Genomic DNA, 26,732 nt, shown 5'->3' on the forward strand with positions numbered 1-26,732 from the left:
GTAACATACCCTTGTAAAACTTCCTAATGAAGATCAATGCTCTATTAAATAAATATTAGTGAAATACATGTAAGCCCTGAGATATTTCTCATTAATGGTCTCAAGATTGATATCATTCAAAGACAACAAAGAAAAAGATTAGATCCATCACAATTCCTTTCTTTTGGATTTCTACATTTTTTCAATCACGACATTTATTTCAGTGCATTACCCAAATTTATCAGTAAAATCTGGGGTCAAAATAACAGCACCGGCAACAAAATTCCTAATGTGGTTTTATCTCCCAGTGCCCTCCTAAATTTTAGTGCCTGTCATTTACATTAAAGATATTAACTGAAAAATCACTTGTGGGGATCTCTTTCTAAAATAGATCAAGTCTTGGCCTAAGACAAGGCCATATCTATCTTTAAAAATAGAAAGTGTTCCCAGGGAAAGCTGCACAGGCTCATTAACTCTGCAACCATGAAGTCAGGTTGGATGTTATAAACAATATTTTCAGAGCCTCTGCTATGGAACTACTGAGGGCTACTGAATCTCACCTGTTTAAATGCCTGTAAAACTTCCGCTCTCTGGCTGAAGTGCTTGAACAGCAGCTGCAGGGCTCCTGATAGCAAAGGAGGGTAGTCATGCATGATCAGATGAATGAGGACCCGTAAAAATGTCCTGCCTCCTTCATCATCAAGTTGAACTGGATTTTTTTCCTTTCTATAAAACCAAAAATTATTCTAAAATAACTTATATTTACATAAAATTTAGTCAGAAGTGGTTAAAATTGTGTGTACATCCTCAGTTATCACCCACCCACCCCGCCAAAAAAAACTGGAAAGTATAAAGGAAGAAATTTTTACTCTTTTTTGGCCTCGGGTAACTAATGAGGAAACAAAACATAGAGAAAACTTGTGTTTGTCCATGACAGTAGGGGTGACCTAAGTCCCAGTTTGTCCAAGACTGAGGGGGTTCCCAAGATAGGCGACTTTGAGTAAGTGCACTGGGAAAGTAGCAGGCAAACCGGGATGATTTGGTCATCTAGGCAAAGACAAAAGATAGAATCTGAATCAATCCTGAAGCGTTTATTGAGAAGACATACTTGGCTGGATGTACATCAAGGACTGAACTTCCCCAGAGTCCAAAAACCTCTCCACGACAGGTGGTGAGGCACGGGGAAGGCAGTGCTCGTGCACACAGGCACACAGGCATCACCAGAGCAACTCTGCGAGTTTGGTGTATCCGGACTCTGAGCAAGATTCCCCTGATAAAAAGTCCACTTATTTTAAGATGAAAATCATACACTGGTTTATTCTCTCTTCTCGGGAATAATGAAATACTTGAATAGGAAAACACAGCAACAATAACAACAGCAAAAACTGGCAAAACAATATAAAAACAAACTTAAACCAAATGTTCACTAGAGATAAAAATCCTTTTGGGTTCCCCTGATTCCTCATTCTTGTCTTTCTAACCAAAGAAAATGCAGTGCCTTAGTACAGAAATTTGTTTAGGTACTCATGGCAAATCTATGATAAAAATGAATGCCAGAAACTCAATAATTTGTAGCTCAGACATTTTACGGTTTTGACTTTTCTCTTTGACTATTACTTTCATTTATGGGAAAAAAAGAAACAACCTAAAAACAGTGAGTAGCAGGGCACCTGACAGCAAAGGAGAATAGTCATGTCAGAGATGTTTCATTTTCTTTAATCATGGATATTTCCAATTGGCAGAAAATAGCGTTATTTCTCACTTATAAAGTTAATGATAACGTTGAAAGAAGTTACTTTCTTGCCTCCAATTTCTCAGATTTGGGGAAGCAACATTTTGCAAGAGGCAGCAATATTCATACCAGGAAACTTAAAGGGCGTTCATGTGCTGTCATTATTTGAGCAAAGAAAAGCAAAGAATTCAGGGGAAAGTTCAATACACTGAACTCATGTCTCCTGTCTTTTTTTTACCTGACCTAAAGAAAAGCTATGCTTTCTCTTCTACAGTAAATTAGCAGCTTCATTTATGGCAGAAATTATGTTGGCAACGATAAAGGATCTAAAATTAAATAGATATAGCGAAGTGAACAATAAAGTGTCAATAAAATTCTAAGTAAAATCTTATTTACAAGAAAAAGACACATAAATGTTACTGTACCTTCCAGCAAACATAGTTTCTGCCTGAGCTGCAATTTCATCTATGTCAGGAACAACAGCTGCAAAGACAAATGGTAAAATCCATTCTTTATCATTTTATAATTAGGAGTCCCAATATTTATGATAATATTAGCTTACCTAAAAATACTTTTGTAATTTCTTTATGCCACCAAAAGTCAATTAACACTTTAAAAAAGTCACAATACAGTTCCCCTTATCAGTCAATATGTTAAACTGAAGTTTACATTTTAAAATATATATTGTTATAGTCAAAGATACATTTAAAAGATCAGAAAGGACCATTTACAAACTTTCCACATCTATATAAGTATGTATGTGTGTGTATATACATATATATATATATACATATATATATATATATATCAAGTACACACACACCTATATACACACATTTAATTTAAATGGGTAATGACATGGAAGGATAATATTTTTTAAAGAATCACAGTATACCTATACGGAACCTTGTTACTACATGGTACTTCCAAACATGATCTTTTAACCTAAGCTTACTTCTATAAATCCGTCCCTTCTTCTTCTGGGACAGGGTATTTGATTTTTTTTTTTTTTTAATGTGAACCAATCATGATTCTTCACTCATCCCCAACAATAACATTTTGAAAATATCTACGATAAGTACACAATTTATTTCTTACCTCCAAAAGTATGAAAAGAAAACAGAGCAAGACATAAAAAGGCAAAAAGAATTCTTCCCAGAATGCTACCTCTAATGAATACAACCAATTTAAGAGATCAGGTAAATCAGAGAGAACTGGTTTTCTGGGGATGCCCCTAGACTTTCCCTCCCACACTTTTACTGACACTTAGAGCTCCTGTTTCCAGAAGTCTGGCTTCTGAAAGCCAATAATTCTTATGCTAGTGTCAATGCAACTGCCAGCAAGACTTTCTGGTTCTGCCCTAACATTCCTGGAAATAGCCCTTTGGAGTTCTACAGTTCTGGGAAGCATAAAAAAACCAACACTGTTGCAAATGTTCCAAGGAGACTTCTAGCTCAGGACAGCTTAACCCCTTCCATAGAGGCATGCTGCCTTTGGATGGTACCGATGAGTCGGACAGCAGGACATTTGGTTGAGCATCTACATTAACTACACACTTATAATCATTGACTCATTCCTATCAAATCGATAGATGCACAAAGAAGAGGAGGCTTCCTGATGTTATCACAGTGGTTGTGGTTAAAAGAAAGTATCATATCTGTGTACAAATCCTGCCCCAGCAAAAGAATTCTGTTAACTGGCTAATTCTTCAATACAACATAGTTTCCAACTTGCCATGACTGGCCTGATCTATCCAGAAAAATGGTAATTTAATATACCTTAGGTTTCATAAGGTACTTTCCAGAGTCACAAAATTTTTACAATAAATTTTATGCTCTATGTCATTATGCTCCCACACTCACAGATAGAGTGGCTTCATTCTTACATATTTTAAATGTGAAAAACTGAAATATACTACCAATTTACAACCATGCAAGGAAATAGAGAATGAACGCATGCATACACACACACAATAAAGCCAACACCCACATCCAGACCATTGTGGGGAATGCCACGTCTTTTTTCTTGAGCGGGGTGATTCCTACAAAATACCTTTCCTCCTGAGAGCAGCATTTCGCACTATTCTTTGATCCAAGTCAAAAAAAAAAAACCAAAAAACCTTGGATTTTCACCAAAAGCGCATAATGCGTAAAAGATTCAGACTCTGAAACTAAAAGCTGGTTCTTTGAGAAGATAAACAAAATTGATAAACCATTAGCCAGACTCATCAAGAAAAAAAGAGAGAAGGCTCAAATCAATAGAATTACACATGAAAAAGGAGATGTAACAACTGACACTGCAGAAATACAAAGGATCATGAGCGATTACTACAAGCAACTCTATGCCAATAAAATGGACAATCTGGAAAAATGGACAAATTCTTAGAAAAGCACAACCTTCCAAAACTGAACCAGGAAGAAACAGAAAATATAAACAGACCAATCAAAAGCACTGAAATTGAGACTGTAATTAAAAATCTTCCAACAGACAAAAGCCCAGGACCAAATGGCTTCACAGGCGAATTCTATCAAACATTTAGAGAAGAGCTAACACCTATCCTTCTCAAACTCTTCCAAAATATAGCAGAGCGAGGAACACTCCCAGACTCATTCTATGAGGCCACATCACCCTGATACCAAAACCAGACAAAGCTATCACAAAGAAAGAAAACTACAGGCCAATATCACTGATGAACATAGATGCAAAAATCCTCAACAAAATACTAGCAAACAGAATCCAACAGCACATTAAAAGGATCATACACCGTGATCAAGCGGGGTTTATCCCAGGGATGCAAGGATCCTTCAATATATGCAAATCAGTCAATGTGATAAACCATACTAACAAACTGAAGGAGAAAAAACATATGATCATCTCTATAGATGCAGAAAAAGCTTTTGACAAAATTCAGCACACATTTATGATAAAAACCCTCCAGAAAGTAGGCATAGAGGGAACTTACCTCAACAAAATAAAGGCCATAGATGACAAACCCACAGCCAACATCGTTCTCAATGGTGAAAAACTGAAACCATTTCCACTAAGATCAGGAACAAGACACGGTTGCCCACTCTCACCACTCTTATTCAACATAGTTTTGGAAGTTTTAGCCACAGCAATCAGAGAAGAAAAAGAAATAAAAGGAGTCCAAATCAGAAAAGAAGAAGAAAAGCTGTCACTATTCACAGATGACATGATACTATACATAGAGAATCCTAAAGATGCTACCAGAAAACTACTAGAGTTAATCAAAGAATTTGGTAAAGTAGCAGGATACAAAATTAATGCACAGAAATCTCTGGCATTCCTATACACTAATGATGAAAAATCTGAAAGAGAAATTTAGGAAACGCTCCCATCTACCATTGCAACAAAAAGAATAAAATACCTAGGAAAAAATCTACCTAAGGAAACAAAAGACCTGTATGCAGAAAGCTTTAAGACACTGATGGAAGAAATTAAAGATGATACCAACAGATGGAGAGATATACCATGTTCTTGGATTGGAAGAATCAACATTGTGAAAATGACTATAGTACCCAAAGCAATCTATAGATTCAATGCAATCCCTACCAAACTACCACTGGCATTTTTCACAGAACTAAACAAAAAAAGTCACAATTTGTATGGAAACACAAAAGACTCTGAACAGCCAAAGCAATCTTGAGAAAGAAAAACGGAGCTGGAGGAATCAGACTCCCAGATTTCAGACTATACTACAAAGCTACAGTAATCAAGACAATATGGTACTGGCACAAAAACAGAAATATAGATCAGTGGAACAGGATAGAAAGCCCAGAAATAAACCCATGCACATATGGTCAGCTTATCTTTGATAAAGGAGGTAAGAATATACAATGGAGAAAAGACAGCCTCTTCAATAAGTTGTGCTGGGAAAACTGGACAGCTACATGTAAAAGAATGAAATTAGAACACTCCTAACACCATACACAAAAATAAACTCAAAATGGATTAAAGACCTAAATGTAAGACCAGACACTATAAAACTCTTAGAGGAAAACATAGGTAGAACATTCTATGACATAAATCACAGCAAGATCCTTTTTGACCTCCCTCCAGAGAAATGGAAATAAAAACAAAAATAAACAAATGGGAACTAATGAAACTTCAAAGCTTTTGCACAGCAAAGGAAACCATAAACAAGACCAAAAGACAACCCTCAGAATGGGATAAAATATTTGCAAATGAAGCACCTGACAAAGGATTAATCTCCAAAATGTACAAGCAGCTCATGAAGCTCAATATCAAAAAAACAAATAACCCAATCCAAAAATGGACAGAAGACCTAAACAGACATTTCTCCAAAGAAGATATACAGATTGCCAACAAGCACATGAAAGAATGTTCAACATCATTAATCATTAGAGAAATGCAAATCAAAACTACAGTGAGATATCATCTCACACCAGTCAGAACCATCATCAAAAAATCTACAAACAATAAATGCTGGAGAGGGTGTGGAGAAAAGGGGACCCTCTTGCACTGTTGGTGAGAATGTGAATTGGTACAGCCACTATGGAGAACAGTATGGAGGCTCCTTAAAAAACTACAAATAGAATTACCCTACAGCCCAGCAATCCCACTACTGGGCATATACCCTGAGAAAACCATACTTCAAAAAGAGTCATGTACCACAGTGTTCATTGCAGCTCTATTTACAATAGCCAGGACATGGAAGCAGCCATAGTGTCCATTGACAGATGAATGGATAAAGAAGATGTGGCACATATATCCAATAGAATATTACTCAGTCATAAAAAGAAATGAAATTGAGCTATTTGTAGTGAGGTGGATGGACCTAGAGTCTGTCATACAGAGTGAAGTAAGTCAGAAAGAGGAAAACAAATACCGTATACTAACACATATATGTGGAATCTAAAAAAAAAAAAAATGGTCATGAAGAATCTAGGGGTAGGATGGAAATAAAGACGCAGACCTACTAGAGAATGGACTTGAGGACATGGGGAGGGGGAAGGGGAAGTGAGAAAGTGGCATGGACATATATACACTACCAAATGTAAAACCGATAGCTAGTGGGAAGCAGCCGTATAGTACAGGGAGATCAGCTCGGTGCTTTGTGAACACCTAGAGGGGTGGGATAGGGAGGGTGAGAGGGAGGGAGACGCAAGAGGGAGGGGATATGGGGATATATGTATATGTATAGCTGATTCCCTTTTTATAAAACAGAAACTAACACACCATTGTAAAGCAAATATACTCCAACAAAGATGTTAAACAAACAAACAAACAAAAAAGAACACAGTACCTGGACTTCACAGAGTTGTGAAGATTACCAGAAAAACTGCATTCAAAGGACTGAGCACCAGTAGCAGCAAACATCCTCGCTGCCGTTCTAGGCAAGTTATTTAATTTCTATCTCAGTTCCTTCATTTTATTGGTGGAGATTATTTTGACATTTTTGTCTCATAGGAATACTTCTTGTTTTAAAACATAAAAGGAACTTTCAGGTTCTCAGGAAAACACCATCCAAAGAGGAAATATTGTCACAGAGGTGATACCTGATGGCAGCAATGTATCGGGAGAGCCATTGGTAGACGTTTCAGCATTTCCATTGTTCTCCCCAAATTCCTTCTTATATATTGACAGCATATATGAGATCCTATAATCCAGTCTGACACTCAGGATAAACTACAAGAAACATTAAAAACAACATAAGTTTCTTTCATCAGCCTGGTGTTTAAAAATTCATTACAGGACACCAAGAGCCACAGTACTATCAACATGTCACATGAACTAGTTAGAAACTTGATTGGTAAACTCTTATCACTTCTGTTGCTTACATGATAATCAGTCATAACACTAAGAAAAGTGATGCATTTCCATTAGCCAATGTCAGTAAAATCCCTGAACAGTTTTTGGAAAGAAGAAAACCTGACTCTCCATGATTACTCTCAGAATATTCCAAGTAGAGGTATCTCCTGGGTCTGGATGAAGAGGTAACAATGACATAATTTCCCAAGCACTTTGCAGATTTTTCACCGGCTCTGCAAGGAAAGTACCGGAGCTGTGACCCCCATTCAGGCACAGAAAGGCAATATTTCAGCTGCAATAGTGTGGATTCTGGCTACACCACAATGAATCCTGGATCTAGGCTACAAAAGGACAGCTTAAGTAATAGCATCTAATATACCAGGGATGTGCCTCCTTAGTGCCTGTTTTTCCTTGGGTCTGTGTTTTTGTCCTTGTTCTCCTTAATGGACGTACTGACAGAAACTAAGTGTCAATAAGGTTCCCGTCTGTGCTCGGCACTGAGAAGAATGCAAATGCCTGAAGCCCAGAGTCCTCAAGATGCCAGTGATTGAGTTGGGAAAACAAGATACAGCATTGTTAAAATAATTAGGAAATTAAGGAGGGCTACCTCACGTGGTATAGAATGCAGTGGAGATCAGAGAAGGAAAAAGTGTGTGCCACCGACATGAGTGGAGACGGGAAACAACAGAGAGCTGTACTTATACAGGGTGACCTTCCATCCCAGTTTGCCTGGGAGAGGCCTGGGTTGGCCTTCGCTCCCAGTATAATTATCATCTGTGTCCCCTACACTCTCTTGAGAGACTCTTATTGTTCCAGCAAACAGTAATGGTCAGGCAAGTTCCGAGAAAACTTGGTATTTGGTGGTATCTTCTCCCCCTAGCTCTACCTGCGCCGCCATCATATCAGACTCCTCCCCCGCGCCCCCCTCCTGCTGCCCCCTTTCTCTCACTCTCTGTTCCACTCTTCTCAGTCCTGACAGCACAAGCTGGAATGCCTGCAGTTTCTCTCTTGCCTCCGCACATTCATTTCCGTTGTTCACTTTACCTTGAATATTCTTCTCCTCCACCCCATAATTAACCAGCTTTTGAGATATCCTCCAAGGTCCTATTTAAATCCCTTTTGAAATGAAGCTTTCCCTAGCTCCCCAGTTCGAATCAATTTTTCTCCTCTTTGCTCACCCAACACATTATTTACACCTACAGGTCCAAAGTTGAATCAACCTCCCTCCCTCCCTCCCTCCCTCCCTCCCTCCCTCTCTCTCTCCCTCACTCTCGCCTCTCTCTCCCTCTCCCTTTTCCCCTTCTCCTCCTCTGCTAGACCTTTATGCTCCTCCTGGGCAGCAACCATGCTCTATGTTAGCTATGTTCCATCAAGTTCAACAAACGTGTTGAGCCAGCTACTGAGGAAGCTGCCAAGGGTACAGAAAAGGTACCGAGGATATAAAACCTGCCTTTGAAGAGCATATAATCCAGGAGGAAAAGTAAACACCAGAGAGACTCCTTTATTAATATGCAGTGAGCACTGTAACACATACTGGCTGAACTGATTCCAGTTAATATGGGAATTTTCAAAGCAGGAGACAGATTGTGGGAGAAGAGGGCTGAGAAAGAGCCAGTGGATTTGGCAGCCCCGAGCAGAGGGTGGGAGCAGAAGCTAGACTGTGGGTGCATAAAAAGAAGGGTGTTTTTTAAACAAACTTATGTAAAGAACAGATTATTAAAACATGAATTAATGAAACCTTTATTAGCTTTTAGGTGAAGATTAGCGTTCAATGAATTATATTTTATAAATAGAGCCAAAATTCAAACTATCATCCTCTACTATATTTAATTATGAAAAAGAATGGAAGGTAGAAGAGAAGGGGGGAAAGGGAAGAATAAAAAGAAAGTCAGAGAAAGAGAGTTGAGAAAGAGCTGAAGACAGATAGAGGGGGAGAATAAGAGAGAAATAAAAAGACTAAAAGAAATACAAGAAATGATGGGGAAAAGAAAGGAAGAGCCTGAGAGGAGGAAGAGATGGCAGAAAGCAGGAAACTTGCTTAAGGAACGTGGCTACAAAGAAATTCTTGAAGGGAAGTTCTAAGAAAGAAACATTCAGGAGCAGCACATGGGAACACAGACACAGCCCATCAGACTCAGACACGGAGGCACAAAAATCAGAGCAAGAACAGAGGTTCAAGAAGAAATACATAAAGAACCCAAAGAGGCAGCAAAAGCAAGTCAGCGCTAGCCTGCCCTGCCACAGTATCTCCATCTCATCGTTTTTTAGCTGTTAGGGACTGTTTTGTAAATGCTGCTTTTCTGAACTGTCATTGGGCTAAAACGAGGACACGTATTTCAGAGGCTCTCCCATGAGGAGAAGGAGGCTAAGCTGGAGGCCCATTACCCACAGGTCAGGTGCTCAACACCTTCCACAGGTTAAGAACAGGACAACTGAGTGATTTCTCCGGGTCATGAACACAGGGTTGGGAGGGCTGCCAATATTTCTCAGGATTCGGCCTTTGGAACTCCTGGAGGAACTGTGAAATCTTTTATGATTATAAATCTAATTACTTTAAATAAAAATGTACAGACCCTTCCAGGACTACTAACCCACTTCTGGTAGCTCAGTCTACATTAAATGATGATGAAAGACTTAGTAAACTGTTTCCAGAATTTTAATAGATCCTCAAAAACTCCAGACTCCATTCTTCGAATCTGGAATAAATGCTATAATTAAAGGATCATAAAACTACTTTCCAAACTTAAAAAAAAAGGCTAAGAATTCCTAGCTACAGTAATGGGGAATTTATCCACTAAACCACTGGTCATGAAATAGTAATTTACCCCCTTGAAATTCATAGAGATAGGTATTAGACTAGGTTAATTTTAAAATATATATATTATTCCTAGCCTCTTAGAAACGAAATCAAGAGAGATAGTCACTTACATAAAATACTAAAAACAATTATTAACATTTTTGTCAACAAAAATAAAATTTTATTTGAGTTTCTTACTACGATAAATCTGTATACGTAGAATCATATGTCTAATTCAATTAAAAATAGAAAAACAGTTGGAATTCAATCTTAACTTTGCCTACTCTGAAATCCTTCTTAAATAAAGGTAAAATTTAATCAGGGTCAATGCTAAATGAGAAAATACACATGAAAGAAGTTATGTCAACCTCAAAGCGCTCCACATTGGTTAGGTACCATCATTAATATATTATATTTAGTGAGAATTCACACATGTAATTAATATGTTAAATAGTGTCAGTGTGAGATTTCTTACCAGGCTTATCATTCATGTAAAAGACATAAAATTAGATCAGTACCACTTCAGAATATTTACACAATGATCTGGAACAAAATGTGTAAGAAGTTAAACCAATAGGCACAGTTAGGTGTTTTGTCACTTCCCTTCCATTAGGCCCTGTACCTGTAAAATCTCAATAATCTTCAGCTTGGTGTCCATGACAGTGACATCCTCGTGCTCGGCGGGGCTCCCCTGCTTGCTGGGATGCAGGCTGGGCTGGATGTCAGGCACACTCATGGGGAAGATGGAACCTCTGCTGAGCACCATCTGGGTCATCAATTCTCCCACCCCATGGATGGTTCTCATGACATTGTTTCCTGGCACGAGAAAAGTCCTTAAGTCAACACACACGCCACCTCGGGAGACAGCTGTTATATCCAGTTGGCCACAACCAGACTGAAAATGTGGCAGGAAGAGTACTAAGGATGGGAATGAATAGCCTTGCTCCAGCTATTTCCTTGCAGATAAAGTTAAAATAGTGCAGACACATTTCAAAATGACAGATTTTAGAATTGAAAGTTTACTTTTCTCAGAAAGTGCTTTCAAATGACACACTGCAGGTGAGCTGTCGGTAGCTCTAACAATATCCTAATCAGGTCCTTCTAGAGCACAGTAAGTCCTACCAACTACCGCACCAGTAGGCACTAACTCTTACAATAATGAGGAAGAAAGGTTATCAATCTCTACAATAAAGGGCATTGCAAGTGAGGATACAAAGACTATATGAAAACATTTAAATTAGTGTCCTAACCCTACCCTCAAACCAAGGACTTTTTAGCTTTGCTTTCGTAATGCTTGTGAAAAGAGCTTAGGAGGAGGATTTTTACAGCTTCATTTTAAGAAAAGCTCTTATCTAGAGAGGAAGCACCATTTTATCCATTCCTGCATCAATCTGAATAGAAAATTGTAATTCAAAATCCACAAAAAGCAGCTACGTTTGAGATAATTAGGGAAACAAATTATTGACAAATGATCATTTTCAACGAGGTGTTACTCCTTTTCTGTGTCTTCTCCTGAGTTTGGCTTCTCATTTAATTTGTCCTCCAATAAAACTGCCCACGCACTCATTCCTCACACTGACCACAAGCAGTTGTACCAAAGGATCCTCCTGCCACTGTTATGATTTACCCTCTCCAGCTTAACTGCTGTTTCTCACGTCTAAATCCCTACAACAAGCAACAAGGATTTGCAAGAACAACTGTCTACTTTCTCTTCAGAACAGTGGTCTTTGCTTCGTGGGTGTTCGTGGAGCTTTGCCTCAAGCAAAGGCCTAAGAATCTGGCAAAGAATTTTCCTTTCTCCCAGTGTCTCAGGGTGTAAACCAAGAGAAAGGGAAATGGAAATAAGACGGGATGAGATAAAACTTTAAGCTCTAAGCAAAGAGCATAAACTGTGGGAATACCTACAGGATTGAAAGGCAAACAAATAAAGAAAAGGAAAATATGTAAAGGATGACTTCACGGTCCTATGCGCAGACCACAGTTACCATGGAGCCAGTGGTAACCAATATTATTTGTACATTGTGAAAGGTGAAATGCTTTTTAAAATTCATTATCTTATCCATAGATGAAACTAGTATATGTACAAGAGGGTGGTACTGAAATAGTACATTTTTGAGTAGGCAATGAAGGAACATTTTTTCTAGAGTGGCACCTTTCAGGCAGAAATTAATTTGGGTTTTCATTCTGAGAATCTAGGAACTTTTATTACACTGCTGCTTGCATAAGCCAAAAAAAAGGGATAAGAAAAAAATATATGAAGGATAATTTCCAAGTTTGGACAGGGTTGAGACAAAGGATTTGAGACAGCCCCATTTTCTAACAGAAAAACCTGTAATGAGGCAGAATGCTTCACTGTCTATGGTTCTCATACAATCATAACAGTTGAGTATTTCCGAGTCCCCCCATAGATTGCAGGGATACAATCTGGTTGTTGGCAATAGTTCTGGGTCATCGATGTTCAACCAGTACATTTATCCGAGCCTGGATTCTAGCATGTATATGTGTTAGCCTCCAAGAGATGCTTTCTCACCACCAACACAGAACAGGCTCCTCTGTTATTCTTACACTTGAGTCACACAAAAATCCTTGGCACCCAGTGTCTGCATCTTATTTAGATTTGCATGGAAAATATCATTTAATCTAAATGATTGTTACATACAAAACATTCACTCAGACAATTCTTTCCCCCAAATATAGATCTTGTCACCAAGAAATTAAAATCTAGAGGCCAGAAACATAATAATATATAACACATGTCGTCAATGAAATGGGAGGGTTCATTCCAGTGATACCACATCCTTAGATGCCTGTGGCACGTGGTTGCCACACAACTCGCCTAACATCTCCATATATGGGCAACTCTGAGTTTGCAAATTAAAAGATGCTACATTTTCGGGCTTCCCTGGTGGCGCAGTGGTTGAGAGTCCGCCTGCCGATGCAGGGGACACGGGTTCGTGCCCCAGTCCGGGAAGATCCCACATGCCGCGGAGCGGCTGGGCCCGTGAGCCATGGCCGCTGAGCCTGCGCATCTGGAGCCTGTGCTCCGCAACGGGAGAGGCCACGACAGTGAGAGGCCTGCGTACCGCAAAGAAAAAAAAAAAGATGCTACATTTTCTAGAGTTGCTTGGTGGTAATGAGAAGTGCTTCAATTAGGAACTACTACAGCTTGGAAAACATAAGTCAAACACCACATAAATAACAGACATGCAAGGCTCCTGGTATCCATTTTTCCACAGAAAAATTTCTAATTCTAGACTGCTGAGATAAGTCAAAGGTGATCGGTCTTCAGCAATGCAAAAGAAGAAATCTATTTCTCTTCTCAACCATAATTAGTTAATACTACTGAAAAGTTTTCAGTGAAAGGGCTACTGTATCATAATATAAATCCTCTGGATAAATTCAGGTTTTCTATGTCTTTTATATTAACTCAACAACTAGAATTTGCATGTATGTATAAAGTATATTGAAATGGTGTGAAAAATGGAGTCATCTTCGTTAGGTAAAAGTACAGAGGAAAGAATTGCTTAGAAACAAAAGCAGATAGACTGTCCAGGTTCTTTCATTATATGACTGTATAGATATTTTTACTAATCCTAATTCCCTCAAGAGAAAAACCCCAAAGTAAGACAAGTACAGTAAATGCATACTAGAAATGGTAACTGGGAACGGGTTGAGCGTTCACTGCTTTATTTCTTTGATGGTTCCAGTGAGCCAAGTTTCCATTACCAATTCCAGAGACGTGAAAAGCAATAAGGAATTTACATAACACTAAAGCTGTGCTGACCGTGATTTAATTCTTCGTTATTCCAAAGTCATTTTACTGCCGGTAATCATACTATAGGCTTCAACAATCATTAAGAGTTATGTGGATTTATAGACAGTATAAGAGATTTAACAGAATCTTACATGATTGAAATTTACCTTACTTCCCTTGGTGTTTTATTTAAAGTCATCTTTATCTGTTACCTCTTTCTATTAGAAATACTTTTCTCCTATGAACACATAAGAATAAAAAGGATAATCTGAATTTTCCAGTTGTTTAGATTTCAGATAGACACTTCTGAAATCTTCTAAACATTTATAAGAGATAATAGACATATTTGATAAGAGTTCTGTGAATAACTGTTCACAGCAATTTTCTCGTTTAGTGACTACCAAAGGCAGTTCTCAATGCTTTATAGTAATAGAAGCCAAAAAATGGATAACCCCAAAACCATTCTTATTTCCCTTAAACATATTTTTATAGTTGGACTTGGAAAAATGTATCTGCTGTTATTATAATTCATTTGAAACAGAATGATGTTAAACCATAAAGACATGTTTCAGGACATCTTCCTACTACCCCTCCCTGCTCAGCAGCTCCTTATAAACTTTCACTTGCTGGAAAATGCCTACACTCTCTAGAATTAGAGTAGTTTTTTCTATTTTGAACATTCTCTGGAGCAGTGCTTCCTGCCAGCGGTTAGGGTCTGGGTTATAAAAGGACTTTTCTGATGCAAAAAACCCAAAAACATTAACACAAGATCAAAACCTTAGTTAAGCTAGTGATATAAGCAGAGTAATAGGGAACATGGTATCAACCTGGACTAAAAGAAAGATCAAGATTTAACATCTTAGAAGACAATAAATAACCAGCACTCCCAGTTCAAAGTCAGATCACAGTATTTTGGAGAACTACATATCCAGTCCATGAACTTCTTTTTTTTTTTTCCCCCAATGATATTTTATTTTTTTAATTTATTTTATTGAAATATAGTTGATTTACAATGTTGTGTTAGTTTCTGGTGTACAGCCAAGTGACTCTGTTATACATAAATATACGTATTCTTTTTCATATTCTTTCCCATTATGGTTTATTACAGGATACTGAATATAGTTACCGGTGCTATACAGTAGGACCTTGTTGTTTATCCATTGTATATATAATAGTTTGCATCTACTAATCCCATCCCTCCCCTCCCCTCCCTTCCCCTTGGCAACCACAAATCTGTTCTCTATGTCTGTTAGTCTGTTTCTGTTTCGTAGATAAGTTCGTGTCATATTTTAGATTCTACGTATAAGTGATATCATATGGTATTTGTCTTTCTCTTTCTGACTTACTTCACTTAGTATGATAATCTCTAGGTCCATCCATGTTGATGCAAACAGCATTATTTCATTTTTTTATGGGTGAGTAGTATTCCACTGCATATATGTACCACATCTTCTTTATCCATTCAGGCAAACAGAGTTTTTAATCTATGAGCTGGAGCTGGCGGGAACTTGGTATTCGTCTGCCTGGAGGTCTCTTACCCAGATGGTCGCTTGGCTCACTCCCTCAAAATCCTTTCTGATTTCTGGTTTAATGTCCCCTCCTCAGATCTCTTCCAGCCACCCTCTCTAAAGAAGGATTGCCATCACTCTGGATCCTGCTTTACATTTCAGTCATGGCATTATCACTCTCTCACACCATATTTTATATTTGTTTATGTGGTTATTGTATCCTCCCTCAAAAAAGAACATAAACTCCATGAAGACATGGATTCTATCTAGTTTTTGCGCTATCTCCAACACCAGGAATAGTGCCTGACACGTAGCAGCCATTCCATACATGCTTGTTAGATTACTGCACAAGTAAAAAAAAAGTTGGATCAACAAACCAATTATTAGAAATGATAATTTGGGATTTCCCTGGTGGTGCAGTGGTTAAGAATCCACCTACCAAGGGACTTCCCTGGTGGAGCAGTGATTAAGAATCCACCTGCCAATGCAGGGGACATGGCTTCCATCCCTGGTCCAGGAAGATCCCACATGCCGTGGAGCAACTAAGCCCATGTGCCACCACTACTGAGCCTGTGCATCACAACTACTGAAGCCCGTATGCCTAGAGCCTATGCTCCACAAGAGAAGCCACCACAGTGAGAAGCCTGCACACCACAACGAAGCATAGTCCCCGCTTGCTGCATCTAGAGAAAGCCCGTGCGCAGCAACAAAGACCCAACACAGCCAAAAATTAATTAATTAATTTAAAAAAAAAAAAAAAAGAATCCACCTGCCAATGCAGGGAACACAGGTTCGATACCTGGTCCACGAAGATCCCACATGCCGCGGGGCAACTGAGCCCGTGCACCACAGCTACTGAGCCTGAGTGCTAGAGCCCGGGAGCCACAACTACGGAGCCCACGCACCACAACTAGTGAAGCCCATGTGCCTAGAACCCGTGCTCCACAACAAGAGAAGCCACCGTAATGAGAAGCCCATGCACTGCAACAAAGAGTAGCCCCCGCTCGCCGCAACTAGAGAAAACCCACACACAGCAACGAAGACCCAATGCAGTCAAAAAAATAATAATTATTTTTATAAGGCTTATATAAAAAATTATATATTAGTACACTAAGGGTAAGTTTCATCAAGGTGAGTTTTTGCTTGTTTTCTTTTATACTTTCTTAATTTTCTAATCTTTTTCTAAAAGCATATATAATTTCATGTTACTTAAAAACGTATTTGTTAAAAAGAAAAACATGTTTAATACAATAGATAACAATAAGATAAGGAAAATCATGGAATCTGACTTTATCAAGGGCATATCACATCCCATGTACTTTGCTAGGCCACATACACTGTTCACAGCAGGTAGGGAGGTGGGGAACCCATCTCATTTTACACGGCCGGAAAGTGGCAGAGCCTCAGATTCAGGTCAACTAATGTCAATGTGCATCTTTTCCCCACACCATGTTGCTTCACTAAAGGCTATCACCTTCCAAGTTTCCAAAGATTGTATACTAGAACTCAGAAACCTACCAAATGCAGAAAGAAAATATCCTAGTTAAAACTGTGTACTGAAAACGTAGAATTACTATTAATCATATCATGAATCTGCTCACATTATTCTCAAGTGATTTTATCCACCAGTTATTATTATATAATGAACCAACACTACTCGTGGCATTATGTTTATATGACACAATTTAATTTTAAGGGCAGCCCCTGTTCAGAAACTATTTATTAGGTAACCAATGTTCATCTGGCTCTTATATTAGGGATATCGAGGATGGGAGGACACAAGAGAAGTAGAGAGTTTATAATAGTGCTAAGAAAACAGAAATCATGTCTCCCCCCCCCCCAATTGAAGACCAAATACAAAGCAAATAAGATAGTAATAGTATAGCATGGACGGTATACAAAATTGCTTAGGATGTTTATTTTAATTGGGAAAATTATCTTAGGGTGAGGAGAGTGAAAGGCAGCTTCACTGAAGAGATACAATTTTGAACTAGGCTTTGAATGGTGTAAAGGATTTAGATTACTGTGATCTTTCTCAAATCACTTTGCCATCCGACGCTCAGAACCTTAATCCTAATAAAATAGGTCCCAATTTCTTGTGAGAATAAAATTATATAATGTGTGCAAAAAAACATGAAGAATGGAAAATACCATATAATTGTATTACCTCAAAATGAAAAATGGAGGACACATGCATGTTTTCACTACAGCCATGAAAAACAGCTCTTCTCTATTTCATTATGTTCTATTATAGTGGTCGCCACCTTAGTAATGAGCCTGTTGTCCATCACATAATCACAGCTCATTACCTCTTACACTATGACATGGTTGACACAAAATATCACCTCTAAAAGGAGAAGTCTTGCAGAGGAATGATTTATAAAGAATACTCAATGGCCAGAGTAGATGATATGACACCTAATTTTCTTCATTCTGAATAAACAATCGTTGAACACAGTATGTTGATAAGCCATTTACAGACTCCAACTTTCCAAGACCTTAGAGACAGAACAGGGCTTCCCTGGTGGTGCAGTGGTTAAGAATCCGCCTGCCGATGCAGGGGACACGGGTTCGAGCCCTGGTCTGGGAAGATCCCAAATGCCATGGAGCAACTAAGCCCATGCGCCACAACTACTGAGTCTGTGCTCTAGAGCCCACAAGCCACAGCTACTGAAACCCACGTGCCTAGAGCCTGTGCTCCACAACAAAGAGAAGCCACTGCGATGAGAAGCCCGCACACCGCAATGAAGAATAGCCCCCATTCACTGCAACTAGGGAAAGCCTGTGCACAGCAGCAAAGACACAACGCAGCCAAAAATAAATAAAAATAAAATAAATACATTTATTAAAAAAAAAGAAACAGAACAAAGCAAAACCTACTAGAAACATGTTACTAAAGTATAGTAATGTTATTAGCCGTCTTTTTCTGAATATCAAGTAGACTGCTTAGAGGGAAATTATTTCCCATCCCACACCCTAAAGAAGTGTTATTCAAAGGATAGATTGAAAAAGCAATTCATACAAAACACTGGTTAAGTCCTACATCTTATTTTGGATTTCATCACTGTCAAATACTGACAAAGTCATTTCAGTATTCCAAACCTCAAGATTTCATTTTAATTTGCCAAACTGATCTTTAATTCTTAACAGCTGGTAATGCAAGCAATAAGTGGACTTACATACTATTTTTATAATTGAGATGTAAATTAAATACAGTGCAATACACAGATCTTAAATGAAAGATTTTAGTAGTTTGGACAAGAAGGACCCATATAAACCACAGGGTATCCAGATATTCAGACATTTCCGTTACCCCAGAAAGCTCTTTTGTGCCCTTTCCCAGTTATTGAGCTCTACATTCCCCCTCACCACCACCACCAAAAACAACCACTCCTTTGATATATCTTACCATAGAGATATAAACTGAATAGTGTACAGTTTCATAGGTATATGATTTTAGTTAACTGATTATGGCCAAAGAGTACTATTAAATTAATCACTGTTAAAGTACAGAAGGGCCTCTATTTCCTTGCTGATCTGTTGTTGCCTCACCCACATAAGTATTTTTGTCAGTGACAGGTGAAGTCAGAAAGAGCATGTTTTGCAAATGCAAAGACAACATGAAACAATGAAGGATAACTAATATAGTAAATGATTCCATCAAATCCCAAAACTACATGGACAGGTTGAAAACTAATGGATTAAAATCAATAAAACCAAGAGCTGGTTCTTTGAAAGGGTAAACAAAATTGACCAACCTCTGGCCAGGCTCACCAAGAAGAAAAGAGAGGACCCAAATAAACAAAATAAGAAATGAAAAAGGAGAAATCTCAGTTGACACTGCAGAAATCCAGAAAACCATAAGAGAATACTATGAACAATTAATTATACGCCAACAAATTTGACAACCTAGAAGAAATGGACAACTTTCTAGAAACATACAGCCCATCAAAACTGAATCAAGAAGAAATAGATGATATGAACAGACCGAACACTAGAAGTGAAATAGAATCTGTAATTAAAAAAAAAAAAAAAAAACTCCCTACAAACAAAAGTCTAGGACCAGATGGCTTCACAGGCGAATTCTACCAAACATACAAAGAAGAACTTATACTGAGCCTTCTCAAATTCTTCCAAAAGATTGATGAGGAGGAAAGACTCCCAAAGATATTCTATGAAGCCACCATCACCCTGATACCAAAACCAGACAAAGACACCACCAAAAAAAGAAAATTAAAGGCCAATATCTTTGATGAATATAGATGCAAAAATTCTCAACAAAATATTAGCAAACCGAATCCAGCAATACATAAAAAAGATCATAGACCACGACCAAGTGGGATTCATCCCAAGTTCACAAGGAGGGTTCAATATGTGCAAATCAATCTATGCATTAACAAAAGAAAACCAATGGGTTAAATCCAACAAAGTAAAATCAAAATATAAAATGCCCTGCCATTTAGGTCCAAATAAAACCAACTCAAGTATGTGATGGGAAAATGTGATGTTAACAGAGCACAAACTAGAACTTTCGTTTCATTCAAGTTCAGTAGAAATCAATACTATGTCATCATTACCAAAAACATTCATTTTCATCTAGACTGTATTACAAAAGAAAAGTGTTTATTATGAATGAGAAAATGACTTTTCTTGCCATATCAGTGATCAAAAATATTAGAAACATAAGAGGAACTGTTAAAGAAACTGCTGGTGATGACACAGAGAGGAGGAGATATTCAGGTGACATGCCGGCCATCTGCAAACATAGAAAGAACTGATATGTGAAAGTGAGGCTAGATTTCCAATGGCTCCAGGGAACAAAAGTAGGGCTGCTTGTTGGAAGTGAGAGGGAGGTATATTTAGGATAACCTAACAAAAGAGACAATATTTGGAGCTGTTGTAAATAAGAAAGGCCTACCTTTTGCAGCAGTAAAATCTTGGTCACTCAGGTGTTCCAAAAGATCCTAGATGACCATTTGCTACAGGTACTATGAAGATCTGAAGTTCGTACAGACGATTTCTACAGTCCCTTTACGTGCTAACATTCTACAAATCTATGATTGGGTTCCAATAAGGTGCCTTAGTAGGTCACTGGTGGATGCTCTTGACCAGAAATTGAGGGAACTGAGGAACCTACCCCAGTGTATTGAGGCATTAGATTCTGAGGGTCAAACAATTGGATGAAATAACTGAGTAGAAAGAAGGTGAGGACAACCTGGTCCTCTTTGGTCATTCTCATTATTTGTGAGGTCATCTAGGTATTGATTCTGTCCTATTAACTCAATTTGGTAATGTCAGTAGCTCTTCCTGGCTGCCAGGGATCATTTATACCACTCCTACAGAACTCCAGAGGTTTTGGAGTCACTTTATAGCTTAGAGAATAAGAATAAACTCCACACTAAACTGTGGAAGGTGCTTCATCCATTGTGTGGCTGATACCTTTGGGAAACCAAAACCCAAAGTACTATAGACAATGCCTTTGTTTCCAACACATCCCAGAGAAATACAGATGAACCTACAGAGTCTTCTGCCTCTACTGAGTTAAATTAATTACAAAGTATAACAAAAATATTTTTATGTATCATAAATTTATGTGAGAAACCCCTGACTGAGAGAACTAGAAGGCAGTTATAGAGTTGCTTCCTGACTTAGTGTAATATGGTAGTTATGCATGCATCATACCCATTAAATCCTCCTGAAATTTATGAACCTACACAGTTAGCAAGGGAATATTTGAACCATATTATTCTGTTAAGATGGTGCACCAAACCTAAATGCTCACAGACGAATGGATTAAAAAGATGTGGTATATATATATTCAACCAAATACTACTCAGCCATAAAAAAAGAATGAAATAATGCCATTTGCATCAGTGTGGATGGACCTAGAGATTATCGTACTAAGTGAAGTAAGTCAGAAAGAGAAAGACAAATACCATATGATATCACTTACATGTGGAATCTAAAATATTATACAAATGAATTTATTTACAATACTGAAACAGACTCACAGACATAGAAAACAAACTTACGGTTACCAAAGGGGAAAGCCAGGGTCGGGGGAGGAGGGATAAATTAGGAGTTTGGGATTAGCAGATGCAAACTATTATATATAAAGCCGATGAACAACAAGTTCCTACTGTGTAGAACAAGGAACTAATTATATTCAATATCTACCTGTAATAAACCATCATGGAAAAGAATATAAAAAAGAATATATTACACATATGTGTGTGTGTGTGTGTATATACACACTTATAACTGAATCACTTTCCTGTACACCAGAAACTAACAAAACACTGTAAATCAGCTATACATCAATTATAAAAAAGAGATGGTGCAGAGATTGTGAAAAGGTATAACATTAATCACTAAAATTGTAGAAACAAAATACCAGGAAGTATTTTAACATGAACTGGCATTTGTCATGTTATCTCCCATTCATTGGAAGTTTTGAAAGCCAGATTAAAAGTTCTTAAGTAATAAAAGAAAAACAATTATAAATCTGAGATGTCATGATCTAGAAAATATCCTTATCATTCAAATACATATTTATATAAAACATGTAGGTTACATACATTCATCAAATATATGTCACTCAGTAAATACTTCTGAAAGCCAAGTATGCATGTATGTTAGGCATGGTACAAGTCAGCTATGGAAACAGAAACAATGCATTTTCATAGCTTTTCTCCCCACTTCTGGCTCTCTCAGTCAATAATTTTGAATCTTTATTATTGAATTTTCTAGGTAGTAATTCTAAGAGTCATGGAGCCCTTCATAAGTCTACTAGGAAAAACAGACATAAAAAATTTCAACACTAACAAAAAAAAGTCACCAACATACATTTGGAATATTAGGGTCTCTAAATATTTTTGTCCTTCAAATGCATGTTTATATAAGGCATGGCACATACATTCATCCTAGTGATAAGCGAGTTATGAAAGTATATATGAAATACAGAAGTAGCTCATAGCAAAGTGTCCTGGAGGATAAAATTGTTTCGTATTACTGGGGCAACAGCAAGAGACAGAACTAGAGACGTCTAATGCAGATTATGAAGACCTGTGGGCTTCTTAGGGAACTGGGTTGTTACTCTCTAAGAGATGATGATAACTAGTAAGAGGTAGAGGATGTGATTCAGAAGGATCCTTATGTGGGAATGTGGAGAAAAAGCCAAAAACAGCGTCAGGGAGAACAGCAGGGAGCGAAAAGGAACATCCAACTTCAAGATATTTAAGCAGTAACAGTTTTAAGACTTGTGTTTCAAACTTTGCTTCTGAGACAATCCCAACAACGGTTCACGAAGGCGAGATTCTTGGCTTAAATTTTTTTTTTGGATCTGACTTGCGAAGTCACCTCAAGTTAAATCAAAACTCTTTAATAAACACCCACTGTTTCATGTTAAACTTTCTTGGGAAACTTGGAAAAAGTAGAAAGCAGAGTCCCTGCAGATGAAGAAGTCATCTGTACAGAAAGTAGTGTAACAGCCGAAAGCACATCCGCGGCAGGGCTGTTGGTTTTTGTGAAGAACTAGAGAAAAAGAAAAAGAAAGCTGAATTCAAACTGTGGCTCAGCAAGCTACAGGCTGTATGGTCTCAGGGCAAGTGTTTACCCTCTGTACGAGCACATGTCCTGGGCACAATGTGGCCACAAAACCTACTTGCTGGATTGTGACAAGGATTTCAGATAAAAATATGCAAGACTTTGATGTGTGCTAGGCGTTAAATATAAATAATAGATTCCCTTCTGAAGTAATCCTCTGTCAAATGTGTGGCCTAGCAAATGGTGGACACTCACGATTAACTATTTAATAGACATATTACACAGTTATTCTCTGCCTATTTTTTTACCTTCATTTGATTTTTGAAAGGGACATGATCTAGCGTAGATCATGTGTTTGAGAACCTCTTGATACAGAGAGAGAAGACTAGGCCCAGAGGGGGAAAACAAGTCCTCCCAGGCACCATTGATAACTAAGAGAAAACCTGACAGTTATAGGCACTTTTTCTAAAACTTCTACATGTGGAATCTAAAATATTATACAAATGAATTTATTTACAATACTGAAACAGACTCACAGACATAGAAAACAAACTTATGGTTACCAAAGGGGAAAGCCTTTGGTAACCTTAAGGCTTTCAAAAAAAATTTAAGCCAAGAATCTCGCTTTCGTGAACCGTTGTTGGGATTGTCTCAGAAGCAAAGTTTGAAACACAAGTCTTAAAACTGTTACCACTTAAATATCTTGAAGTTGGATGTTCCTTTTCACTCCCTGCTGTCCTCCCTGACGCTGTTTTTGGCTTTTTCTCCACATTCCCACATAAGGATCCTTAAGGTAACCTTAAGGCTTTGGTAACCTTAAAGCTTAAGGAGGAAAAAAATATATAACAAAAGTGTAAAAGACATTATACATTAAGCCAGAAAGGACTTAGAGGTGCAGTCAGCACAGCACAAAGTTGGTAAGAGAACCAGACTCAGAAGATCAGAATATCACAGAAATCTTCCTTCACATCCGAAGAAAAGGATTCCATAAAACACCTGCTGCCCGGAGTAGATTTCTGATGCCAGTGATTCTGGGGCATTTGGAAGTAGGTAGCCTCTAGAAACTTTTTTCATCTCTAGAATTTTTCTGTGCATTTAAATGTCTTAATGTTGTTTTTATTTGTCTCCCTAATCTCTATCTTCTATAAGATCTGAATCATTTTTATTTTTCTTCCTAATCTGTTATTTCCTATGAGATCTTAATCTTGACCTACAGTTTTTCCAGTCTTGATACTTCTCTGGAAAATATCTGTAGTGGATGCTGTGATGGTCCTGCCCAGATTCCCTTTCAGGAAGGAAGGACTATTGCCTCAGCTGCTAGCAGTGCCACTTGGGGGACAGCCCTCAAAAGTCAGTCCTCTGGGGATTGGCTGGTCTGAAAACAGCTGCCTCAAGCAAGACCACACCCCATTCCAGGGCAGCCCACGGGGCCATAAAAACTCAGCCCCCTCACTCCAATGAGAGAGAACTCTGAAAGGACACCCCAACTTCACACCACCCAGAGGCTCCCCACTAAGACCACAACACAACCCAATTTCTCGCTTGGCCCAGGCCTGCTTCTTTCCCTTCCATTCCACGAGTGTTGATGCTAAGAGCTCTCCCTAATAAGCCTCCGGCGTGCTCATCTCTGTTCAGAGTCTGCTTCCTGGGGAACACAACCTGCACTAAGGACCTCCAGAGATCCTGGGCAGTTGCTGTCAGGAGACGAATCTCAAGGCATGATGAGAACACACTCATCTGACCCAGGGCACACACACAGAGGACAAGAGAAACCTATCACTGTGGACAGGATTGCACACGTGTCCCGGCCGCCTCTTTGAGGCTCCAGCTCCCTCTACTAGAAGCATATGATGGGAATGGGGAGAAGGTGTAGGCAGAAGGGAGAAGAAGCTGATGGGAGCAGGCAGGTGTGAGGAACGAGACCCAGAGTGGATGAGACAGATCTGCCTGAAGGCGAGGGACAGGCTGGAAGCAGAGATGAGGCAGGACCATCAAAAAGAAGCATCACGAGGGGCAGAATGGTGGTGGGAAAAATTAAGTCCAGAAGTCCAGGAAAGAGATGTTCAGATGATGACTGGTCACCGTGGCATCTTCCTCCGGCAAGCCAACCTGCCTGACACTTCTGAGCACTGTGAGCTGTGCTGTGAACTCATGTCGTTTATACCGACCTGGAAGGAGCTCAGTCTGATGAAACATTGACAGGAGCTGAAGGGACATTAGAGAGAGTCCTTAAAATGAAGCTGCCTGGACCTTTGCTACCTGCTGTTTGGTGATGGTCACTGTACTAAACCTCATTTCTGTTCTTTCTCATCCTCCAACTCCACATATACACGTCCTCGGAGTCCCAACTTGCACACAGGTAAGCCTTTCTTGCTTGCTTACTTGCTTTTTTTTTTTTTTTTTTTGCGGTACGCGGGACTCTCACTGCTGTGGCCTCTCCCGTTGCGGAGCACAGGCTCCGGACGCGCAGGCTCAGCGGCCATGGCTCACGGGCCCAGCCGCTCCGCAGCATGTGGGATCTTCCCAGACCGGGTCACGAACCTGCATCCCCTGCATCGGCAGGCGGACTCTCAACCACTGCGCCACCGGGGAAGCCCTTGCTTGATTTTTTTGATACACTCGATATTTTAAGTGAACTAAGGCTCCTGGTTTCAAGGCATTGTAGCTGGTGTCTTTACAAAGAGCAATCACAGCTCTTAACCAGCAGTCATGCTTCATGGATATCTGCTAAAAGGAGTCTTTTGCAACACACATTAAAAAGAATACCATTGAGTGAGCGAATGAGAATTACATACTAATCTTCGAAGAATCACAGCTTTGAACTGAAAGAGACTGTAAAGATCACATTTAGATTAACCTCCTGATTTTATAAAGGAAGAAACTATTTTCTGGCAGACTTTTTGCTGCAAATATTTTCCTCCTTTCCCACCCATAGAACACTATTAAAAAATGTTTCTGCTCCACCTTCCATCTCAATTTCCCTTCTCCTTTTAAAAAGCAACTACGCTGCCAGGAAAAGCATTTCAAGGTGGATCATGTGAAGTCCCAGCCAAGGCAAAAAAAAAAAAGTTAAATTGAAGAAGCAGCTGATTCTTTGCCACTAGATGGGGAGTTAGCACACCCTCATTCTCCTCCCCCAATCTTCTGGGGCAAGGGGTACTACTGGACATTTGTGTATCCAAGGTGCCTCTACTACACTCCCTCCTTATCTCTTCTCTACCCTGGGTTGGGCCCACAGGGCTACGTGAGTCACCAGTGCAGCTGGAATCCTTTTAGGGCAGGAGGATAATTTCGGGCTGCTGTGGTTACCTGTATTTTATTCTCTAAGACCAAAGGCACTTCAGCTCCCACCCTGAAACCTCAAAGGAAAGGAGATCCTAAAAGTAAATGGAATTTCCATCGATTTTTTTTTGGTGATTTCTCTTCTTCAATATTATAACACATATGCCAAAAAAAGAGATTATCTGGTTACCGACTGGGAACAGGCCGACCTTTCAGGGATTGACTACAGAAACTCCCAAGAACTTGGAGCTGCGAAAAAGCAAAATGGTAGAAGATGAAAAGAAACTATTCGGCTCTTATTTGACCTTTTGGCAGTTTTCTGATCTATTGTCTTTTCAAACT

The 26,732-nt window shown here is 38.9% G+C and overlaps 1 protein-coding gene across 4 annotated transcripts in view; it reads right to left on the reverse strand.

Moving 5' to 3' along the window:
• The window catches only part of ITPR2 (inositol 1,4,5-trisphosphate receptor type 2), a 533,444-nt gene that overhangs the window by 313,024 nt on the left and 193,688 nt on the right, over positions 1-26,732 (reverse strand). For all 4 annotated transcript variants that reach the window (XM_067695972.1, XM_067695968.1, XM_067695971.1 and 1 more), the window contains 4 exons: positions 10,924-11,117; positions 7,252-7,381; positions 2,137-2,194; positions 540-705 (listed from right to left, as the gene is read on the reverse strand). In XM_067695972.1, coding sequence (XP_067552073.1) covers positions 540-705; positions 2,137-2,194; positions 7,252-7,381; positions 10,924-11,117 — 548 coding nt within the window. The remainder of the gene's footprint in view (positions 1-539; positions 706-2,136; positions 2,195-7,251; positions 7,382-10,923; positions 11,118-26,732) is intronic.

Source organism: Pseudorca crassidens, chromosome 11 (assembly GCF_039906515.1).
Source record: "Pseudorca crassidens isolate mPseCra1 chromosome 11, mPseCra1.hap1, whole genome shotgun sequence".
NCBI classification, from domain to species: domain Eukaryota; kingdom Metazoa; phylum Chordata; class Mammalia; order Artiodactyla; family Delphinidae; genus Pseudorca; species Pseudorca crassidens.